A 9684-nucleotide genomic window follows, 5' to 3' on the forward strand; every position below is an offset into this window, starting at 1 on the left:
TGAAGAAACAAAGTCACCTACATCTTGAATGCCCTGGGGGTAAGCAGAGAAACATCAAATTTTAATTTTTGGGTGAACTATCCCTTTAAGTTCTTGCACTGACCTTGAATTTAAGTTGCAGTAGCACTCCCCATACACTAGAGGAATCACAGTGAGGCTTCACTTGGGGCATGACAAACCAAAGAATTACAATTTAGTCTTGGCTTTATTTTCAGCTCAAGTTCCCAAGAGTATAGTGACATTTTCATTAAATACAACGATACACGACAAGGCAGTTGACTCCATAAGCAAGAGAGAGAAGAAAATGGTATGACAGAAACTGGACACTGTGTGGATGCAGCCGAACCACATCCATATTGTTTAATACGGAGTCAATCCACCGTACCTGCAAAAAAAAAAAAAAGAAACGTGAGATTAAGATGAAATTACCAAGCATGCAAAGGTAACCTACAATCCAAGCACTGGCTTAAAAGACAGGATGCGCATACCATATAACTTGCTTCTATTCATACACGTCTTTTTTATCTGAAATGAACTGTACGATCTCTGCAGGAGTCATAAGCTTCTCGGCCTCTGCATCTGGGATCTCAAATCCTGTGGATTGAACAATGTGTTTGAGCGCCACAATTCAAATGAAATGTTTAGAAGGTATATCACAGTTGTCAAATGCTTTAATGGTACAGGAACAAACCCATACTAACCAAACTCATCTTCCATAGCCATTATAATCTCCACCTGGTCCAAGCTATCCAGCCCCAGATCTTTCATGAAATGAGACGATGTTTGCAGCTTGAGGAGGGAAAAAGTTTCAGAGATTGATGCTAGGGGTATGTATTCTACAATATCTCAATGTAAACAAAGCAGCTTGTCTAACTACAAAAAACTACATTTGTTTAATAACACTAAAAATACTTCTAAAGCATTTATTAATCTTAGTTAATTTCAACATTTATACTTAATATATGAAAATAAGTCGTATCTGTTAATTTAATGGACCTGAGCGAACATGAACAATGAACAGTTGTATTTTTATTAAGGTTCACAAAAAGCAATAAATACTGTAACAAATGTAATGCTCATTTTTAGAGTTAATGCATGGACTATTGGAAAATTGTTGTAAAGTGTTACACCAAAGAAATGTATTAAAATATGGTGGGTAGGCAATAGGCATGCAGTTTCCAGGTAACAGAAATTGCACATCATTGTCCTTCAAATTTCGGTATTTGAAGATTATCATATACAAAACGACCTATGCAGTGTTACAGTACAGAGGGTAAGTATGGAGTATCTCTCACCTTCTCTGGACTGATCTTGTCATACAGTTTAAGGACGTACATGACACGCTCTTCGATGTTCTCTAAAGTGAGGGGTGGAAGATCCCCATAGTGCCGACACTGTTGAACAGACGGGCCTGAAATCTAGAGGCATCCAAACATTTACATTTATTCACTGATATATCAGATGCTTTATCCAAAATTAGAAGAACATAAGCAATTCATCCCAGAGCCAACTATATTCACTGCAGTGCACACAATACCAGCTTTATTAGAAGAAAGGTAATTAGGGAAAAAACATAAGCTCTGCCAAATGAAGACATAATTCGCCCAAAATTGTCTTTATTATTTTTTTTTCCCCCTCAGTAACAAACGACAGATGTTGGACAGAATGTTAGAGACTGGTGGATTCGGTCACCGTTCGGTTGCACCTTCCATACAGTCAAATGAAGTGGCTGTCATTCTGCCCAACATCTTTTGTGTTCCACAGAGGGACTTGGAACGTCACGACGACAGAATTATTATTATTAAAGTGAACCGTCACTTTAATAATAGCTACAATAAAAGACGCAAAGAGCAGCAACCGTGAAGATACACACACAGTATGTATAAACTATTAGCGTGACTGATCAGCTATTTAAAGTCTTGCCCCTTGAAAACAGTAATAACTGATGTGGATGGTGTATGTTGTGAATGCACACTAAGTTACTTTAACTTTGTATGGCTCCCAGCTGTCACGCACGAATAGATTTGTCGGAAAGACACAGGTAGGTCACGGAGTAATCCAGCACTAGTAGGCCACACAGACAAACATCCCCCTCTGCAGAAAGCTCACCCGCACTGGTTGAGTCCACCTCGTCCGCTGGCTGCATGACAGGACAGAGAGCGGTCGCTGCTCTGAGGCGAGGGGCGCGCAGGCGGATCTGGTGAGCACGCTGCCATGATTTAACCTTGCAGCGGCGCGAGCGACGGAGCGCACACAGTATGCAAGCGCACGAGACCCCATGTCTGTGAATTTCTATCCCACAATTCACTGCGACAAACTGGACATAAGTTTGACATGCGCGTGCGCACTTTGTCAGGGCAGGTCCAGCTGTTTCTTCTTCTTCTTTGGTGTTTATTGGCGGTTGGCAAACCAACTTGTAAGTGCATTACCGCCACTGACTGGACTGGAGTGTGGAACAGAACACGTGCTTATGGGATTGACACAATAGATCAGAATCAGAATCAGAATGAGCTTTATTGCCAGGTATGTTTACACATACGAGGAATTTGTTTTCGTGACAGAAGCTTCCACAGTGCAACAGAATGACAGTGACAGAACAAAAAAACACAGATAATAACAAAAATAAAAATAAATAGAACAAGTAAATAAGGAATAAAAATATACAAATCGACAATTGTATGTACAGGTATATAACAATAAACAGTTGTATACAGGTATATTATGTGCAAACTGAAATGTAGACTGACCAGGAACCTGAATGACTCCACTGCAGTCACAGTGCTGTCCATGGTGGTGAGTGGGGGGAGTTTCTCCAGAAGTCCATGATCATCTCCACAGTTTTGAGCGTGTTGAGCTCCAAGTTGTTGAGACTGCACCAGACAGCCAGCTGCTCGACCTCCTGTCTGTAAGCAGACTCATCACCGTCCTGAATGAGGCCGATGAGTGTGGTGTCGTCTGCAAACTTCAGGAGCTTGACAGAGGGGTCTTTAGAGGTGCAGTAATTGGTGTACAGGGAGCGGACACAGCCCCGAGGAGCTCCAATGCTGATGGTGAGGGTGTTGGATGTGAGTTTCAATGATCTGGCTGGTTTAGGTCCGGCTGGTTTCGGCGAATCGTTTCTTTTGAACAGTTCGTTCAAAACTGAAGGCATCAAATTGATTGAAAAGTTCCGACTTAAACGAATGGTTCATTCGCGATTCATGCATTGCTATTAAAAGAACGTTTTGCGAGTCGGTTCTTTCGAACAGTTCGTTTCAAATAATCTGCTTGAAAATGAAACCGAATAGAGTGAACAAATCCAATTCATTGAAAAGATCCGACTCAAAAGAACGACTATTTCACAAATCAGAATTAGAAAAACGTTTAACTATTTTACTCTTTTATAATTTATATTATTTCTTAAGTTATATTTAACTGATTCCTTTTGAATTAGACCATTTAATTATTAGACATTTAATAAGACCATTTGGAATACTCGTGCAAAATAGTTGAAATAATGAGGCTTTTATTTTGAAACGACTATATCTGCCAGTTACGCATGGGATCTTACAGAAATGGTCTATCAAAGTAAATTTATTTAATCTACGCTGTTAGCTAGAAACAAAAAGCAGTCAATGTAATAACTTTTTGCACGACCATTGAATAAACTGTGTGCGATCTAATGCTTCCTCTAAAGGAGAAGGTTTGCTCTGCGCAGAGGAAAGAAAAACAGAAGACGACGTAAATAATCAACAATGCTGCACAAAATCAGGGGTCAATAACAATACAAGTACAGCGGTAACAAGACAAACTACAGCATGTGCCAACTGTGCCTTTTAATTGTCAGTCTTTATTAGTCATTATATATTACTTAAATGTGTTTCAAATACTGTCACAAAACTTCTTGATGTGCCACACAGAATAACACTGGTCTTGCTTTGCACGAAAAGGGGAGCATGGAGCCTGCGAGCCTGGAGAACTTGTGTGTTTTGTACCACAGCGCAAACTATATAGTTGTCAACAAACACTGGGATATTCGTATTGACAGCAAGATGTGGTATGAGAAACAGACTGTCCAGAGTCGGCTGAAGCATCGCTTCCCAGAGCTTGCAGATCCTGGCACCTACTACGGCTTCAGGTCTTTTTCTCAGGTTTTCTGTTACTCTGCTATGTGCTGAGACAAACAATTATTTCAAGAAGCACATGCATCTTATCAGTAATCCATTCGTATGTATTCTGATATTCTGCAGGTTTTGCCATCAACTGGATTTCTCTACCAGTGGTGCTTTGTGTGTAGCACTGAACAAGGCAGCAGCAGGGCATGCATACCGCTGTTTTAAGGACAGACTTGTTACCAAAGCTTATCTCGCTCTGGTACTGTAAAATTCAGACATTCATTGGATGAATAAAAGGTTTTTCATAATAATATAGGCCATTTATATTTCCTGTGCAGGTCCGTGGCACTGTTGCTGAGGAGAAAATTACCCTGGACTTTGCGATCGGCAAGAACACAACAGAGGGCAAAACCCACATGATGTGTACTGAAGGAACAGATGGCCAGAATCTCTTTAGCTGTAAATCAAACTCAAATGTTAAAAATAGTTCACCAAAAAATGAAATTTGCTGACAATTTACTCACCCTCGGGCCATTTGGAAAAAATTTGCATTACATGACTTGCTCACCAGTGGATCCTCTGCAGTGAATGGGTGCCGTCAGAATGAGAGTCCAAACAGCTGATAAAAATGTCACAATAATCCACAGAACTCCAGCCCATCAATTAATGTCTTGTGAAGTGAAAAGCTTTGTAAGCAACAAATCCATTATTAAGGCGGTTTAACTTTAAACAGTCACTTCTGGCCAAAATAATCCATAATAATGCTTCCTTCAGTGGAAAAAGTTAATCCCCTCTTCTTCTCGCAACGTCAATAATCCACTGACATATTTGTTTAAAACTGTTCTGGACTGTTTTTGCATGTAAACAGTGCTTGATCTGTGTATATTGCTCTCCTGATTCAGACATTAATTTTTTCCACTGGAGAAAGCAATATTATGGCTAGAGGACTCATATTTTAGCTGGAAGATAAAAATGTCTTAATCATAAATTTGTTTCTTACAAACACGCAGCTTTTCATTCCACAAGATGTTAATTGATGGACTGGAGTCACTTTTTATCAGCTGTTTGGACTCTCATTCTGACGGCACCCATTCACTGCAGAGGATCAAGAGATATAATGCTATTATATTATAATATTATTTTATAATTTGTCCAATTCTGTTCTGATGAAGAAACAAACTCATCTACATCTTGTATAGCCTAAGGGTGAGTAGGTTTTCATTTTTGGATGTACTGTTAGAAACTAATAGAAATGCATTCATGCATCAATTTCATATTGTGTGCGGTAGGTTGTGAGAATCCTAAGCCCTGCCAAACAGAGCTGACAGTTTTAGAGCATGGAGAATATGATGGAGATCCAGTCACAAAAGTGCTTCTGCAACCTCTGACAGGTACAGTATCATCAACAATGCAGACAAAATATAGATGAAAAACAATGTCAAATGGAAAAAGTCTAAGTATCAATAATCCTGTAAGACGGACGCACCAGCTCCGAGTTCACTGCAGTGCCATTGGTCACCCCATAGTGGGAGACTACACTTACAGTCTACACACAGACAATACTCCGTATCGCATGATGCTGCATGCCTACTTCTTGCACATCACACTAGAGAGTGAACCCATCCACGTCACAGCCCCAGATCCCTTTGTACCCACCCTCGACTCCAAATGGGCACCACAAAGATGTGTGAATGTTCTGGAGGACCTACTGAAGAATATTTTTACAAAACCACAAACTGAAATCCAAGAAGATCCAGAGCCACAGGAGCACAGGAGGAGCAGCCCAGTGGAGAGCGAGGAGCAACAGGCACAGTGTCAGCAGTGGTTATGTGAATGGAGTCTGGACTGAGGAACTCTTACGCTGTTTTACCAGTCCAATACTGAAGCTACACTGCAGTGTCCCCAGCTCCATAGAGTACCCTTTTCTTTAAATGGTAGTGATTGAACAATGGACCTAATTTGAACAAAAAATATCAAAAGAAAAGGAATAGCATGTCATTAGAGTGCAGTGAGAAATAACTTTTTAAAACTCCTCCTCCCAATTAAGTATCTTTACCTCTTTCAAATGCAAGTATGCTATGTGTAGAAGTGGTATTGTTCATTGTATGAATGCATAACTATGGTTTTAGCTTTTGTGCTTTTATAGCAATAGAGATTTTAAATCTCTATTTTTCATCTATTTATTATTACTTTTTTGTTTTGATCAGTTTTTGTTGCAGTCCAGAAGGGGCCAAGACGCACCATTTTTTCCACTACTTAAACAGGCAAGTTACAGTATGAAAGGTCTTCTTGATTTCTGTACTTAAACTATGTGAAGCATGTTTATAGAAATTCATTGCTTCATATAAACTGAACAATCCCTACCTCAAAAACTGTTGCTTAAAGGGATAGTTCACCCAAAAATGAAAATGTGATGTTTATCTGCTTACCCACAGGTCATCCAAGATGTAGGTGACTTTGTTTCTTCAGTAGAACACAAACAAAGATTTTTAACTCAAACCGTTGCAGTCTGTCAGTCTTATAATGGAGGTGAATGGGAATCACGGCTTTGAGAGTCAAAAAAAACATACACAAACAAAACCAAATTAAACCCTGTGGCTCGTGACGATACATTGATGTGTAAAGACACAAAACGATCGGTCTGTGCAAGAAACTGAACAGTATTTATATAGTTTTTTTTACCTCTGATTCACGCGATGTCTGAACTGTTCGAACTGTCCTGAGCGGCGGCACGTCCTCCTGAGCGCGTTCTCAACAGCCGGTGCGTGAGGCGTCGTAGTCTTCTTGCTTTACGGCGGATCTCAAATGGACCATTGACACTCTACCTACAATCTCAATTAGGAGTGTCAATGGTCCATTTGAGAGATAGGTGGCAGTAATGCACTTATAAGTCTGCGATCCGCCGTAAAGCAAGAAGAAGACGACGCTGTCAGGCGCCGGCTGTTGAGAACACGCTCAGGTCAGTTCGGACATTGTGGTGAATCAGAGGTAAAAAAAACGATATAAATACTGTTCAGTTTCTTGCACAGACCGATCGTTTTGTGTCTTTACACATCAATGTATCATTACAAGCCTCAGGGTTTAATTTGGTTTTGTTTGTGTATTCTCTCAAAGCCGTGATTCCCATTCACTTCCATTATAAGACTGACAGACTGCAACGGTTTGAGTTAAAAATCTTTGTTTGTGTTCTACTGAAGAAACAAAGTCACCTACATCTTGGATGCCCTGGGGGTAAGCAGATAAACATCAAATTTTCATTTTTGGGTGAACTATCCCTTTAAGCAATTTAAATTCAAGTATGTAATTGAACGAGTCCATCTACGGAGTATTTTTTGCATGTCATCCTGTTTCCATGCGCTGTTAGATAATATTTGTAAGACATTTACTATTGTTCAGCAAATGTTCACAGGCAAAGTCCATTTAAATAGGAATTCACGTGATCGGAATTTTCAGCTGAGGATGAAAAATGTCTTCATGCAGATTCACACATGGATTCACCGTTTTGACCAACAGAAAGCTGCTTGATTTGAATGTGAGCTATGCTTCATACGTTGCTACACTATTAACAATAGACAATGATCCTTTATTGCCCACCAAAATTTCACTAATGTGACTGCACCTTACAAAAGGAGCGCGTTGTTTGGTAAAAGCCCCCAAAACCATCATTTAAAACGAGTCAGTATAGACACTTTTTTTTTCTTTACAAAAAAAGCATTTAATTATTACCATCTGTAATCTGTCTATACAAACAGAAAATGTTTAGTGTTGCAGAAATGGTAAAGTTTAATAAATAAAGGCCCTTCAGTCTAACAGCTAATCACTGTGTTGTGATATTTTTCTCAGCCACGCCAATAGGACTGCAATGTACACTGACATTATATGAAACATTAACAGAAATCTAAAAATACTGGGGGAAAAAACTGGTGTTCTGCGAACAAGTCACATATTTTATCATTTCATTTTCTATGTTAACATTGCCATGATAGCAAGGGATTTTTACTGCAAGTGGATACAACTGTGAACAAAACTGACTGTGAAAAAAGGTATTTCTTTGTTGTTCGAGATTTACAACTGTAACTTAGAGCTAAAGAGATGATTGGGGAATATTAGTCCACATTGGTTCCTTTGGTCCCAGAATGAAAGTGAGCAAGACCCAAACTAAAGTTCAGTCCTAGATCTGGCTGAGAGGGAGGAATTTCTGGTAGTAACTCTTGGTAACGTCTATCATCAGTTCCTGTGTACATTCAGGGAGCTCTCCTGAAAATAGACCTGAAATATAGAACAACAAAAAATGCTTAGGCTCTGTTTATATGCACAGAGTGACATTAATTCAAAAAACACTTTACTACAAAATATACAACACTTACAGTAAATAAAATAATATATCTGAAGGTGCCAACCTGGACAGCCAGAGAATACTGTAAACGGAGGAACCACTGTCTCTGGGGGAAGGACAGTATTATCCAGTATCTTACAGCAGTCCTTCAAGACACAGCGCCGACCCTAAAAAAAAAGACATGCATCGCAATTAAGCACCACCAGGTAAAAATGTTGGATAATGGGAGGATAGAGACAAAGGAGCTACTTACAATAACGCAGTTCTTGCCAATGTGGACGTATGATCCTATCTGTGCAGCATTGACAACACAGTCCTCCTCTATGAACACATGATCCCCAATATGCAATGGGAAGAAAGCCACGCTGATGTACACAGCACAAGAAAAGTTCAATCATACAAACAGTATCAGTGAGAAAACAGATGTTTTACATTAAACCAGCAGCACTGCTCACCCTTTGCTGAATTTCTTGAACGGAGGTCTGATCACACTACGACTTTTAATGACACAGTGGCGCCCAACTCTGACATTAGCGAGATCTCCTCTGATGATACAGTCATTCATCACGATGGTCTGAAAAAAGAGGCCATTTCACATAGTTATCACATAGCTGGGGAAAAGAACAAGAAGAAATAAAGAAGAGAAAACTCACTTTTCCATTGAGAACAATGTTTTGACTGCCACAAAGAACTGATTGTCTGCTGACTTTGTTGCCTGATGCCTAGAGAAATCAAATGTGAACGTTGCCATCACATGACGGTCCAGCTCTGGGCTGCTGTGAGCATTTAATAAACACCGTGTGCAAACGATGCAGACGTTTACTGTCTAGCAAGCTATGACAAACTAACACTTGTGCTGGAGAATCATCTTTGTTTATAATACTGGTCCTCATTTGTGAGACGCTTTGGATAAAAGCGTCTGCTAAATGACCAAATGTAAATAATACGATACACATTCGGTTTGCAGAGACATACTAGTCGGGTCAGATCATTGTCAAGTTATTACTAGCAACCGCTTGATTTCAGCTGACGGATATTATCGATTTTATTAACATACCGTCTCGATGTATTCAGCCTTGTTGTATAATATTTCACACAGCTCCATCTCTGCACAATTATTGTTGTTTTGCTGGCGAACCACTTCAGACGACCAGCAGCTCTCAACCGCTCCCTCGCAATTTCCGCTTCCGGTTAGTACCAAGACGACATCACTTGCAGAACATAGTACAAAATTGTATTTATTATTTATATATA

At 39.7% G+C, this 9684-nt stretch overlaps 3 protein-coding genes across 3 annotated transcripts; 1 reads left to right on the forward strand and 2 right to left on the reverse strand.

Annotated features, from left to right (window-relative positions):
- Positions 1–59: 59 nt before the first annotated feature.
- LOC107654464 (acyl carrier protein, mitochondrial-like) lies at positions 60–2298 on the reverse strand. The gene is made up of 5 exons (XM_016441532.1): positions 2110–2298; positions 1296–1418; positions 702–789; positions 489–594; positions 60–385 (listed from the first exon to the last, which is right to left on the reverse strand). Exons 1-4 carry the CDS (start codon positions 2278–2280, stop codon positions 503–505), a joined length of 474 nt encoding a protein of 157 aa, XP_016297018.1. The 5' UTR covers positions 2281–2298; the 3' UTR covers positions 60–385; positions 489–502.
- A 1233-nt stretch (positions 2299–3531) lies between these two features.
- Positions 3532–6040, forward strand: LOC107654465 (RNA pseudouridylate synthase domain-containing protein 1-like). Its single transcript, XM_016441534.1, has 6 exons — positions 3532–3821; positions 3900–4117; positions 4230–4353; positions 4433–4535; positions 5384–5485; positions 5570–6040. Exons 1-6 carry the CDS (start codon positions 3798–3800, stop codon positions 5941–5943), a joined length of 945 nt encoding a protein of 314 aa, XP_016297020.1. The 5' UTR covers positions 3532–3797; the 3' UTR covers positions 5944–6040.
- A 1743-nt stretch (positions 6041–7783) lies between these two features.
- Positions 7784–9629, reverse strand: dctn5 (dynactin 5). Its single transcript, XM_016441535.1, has 6 exons — positions 9488–9629; positions 9084–9152; positions 8886–9004; positions 8684–8795; positions 8495–8597; positions 7784–8363 (listed from the first exon to the last, which is right to left on the reverse strand). The coding sequence occupies exons 1-6, from the start codon at positions 9533–9535 to the stop codon at positions 8266–8268; spliced, it is 549 nt and encodes a 182-aa protein (XP_016297021.1). The 5' UTR covers positions 9536–9629; the 3' UTR covers positions 7784–8265.
- Between the last annotated feature and the right edge of the window lie 55 nt (positions 9630–9684).

Source organism: Sinocyclocheilus anshuiensis, unplaced genomic scaffold (genome assembly GCF_001515605.1).
Source record: "Sinocyclocheilus anshuiensis isolate Anshui unplaced genomic scaffold, SAMN03320099.WGS_v1.1 scaffold419, whole genome shotgun sequence".
Taxonomy (NCBI): domain Eukaryota; kingdom Metazoa; phylum Chordata; class Actinopteri; order Cypriniformes; family Cyprinidae; genus Sinocyclocheilus; species Sinocyclocheilus anshuiensis.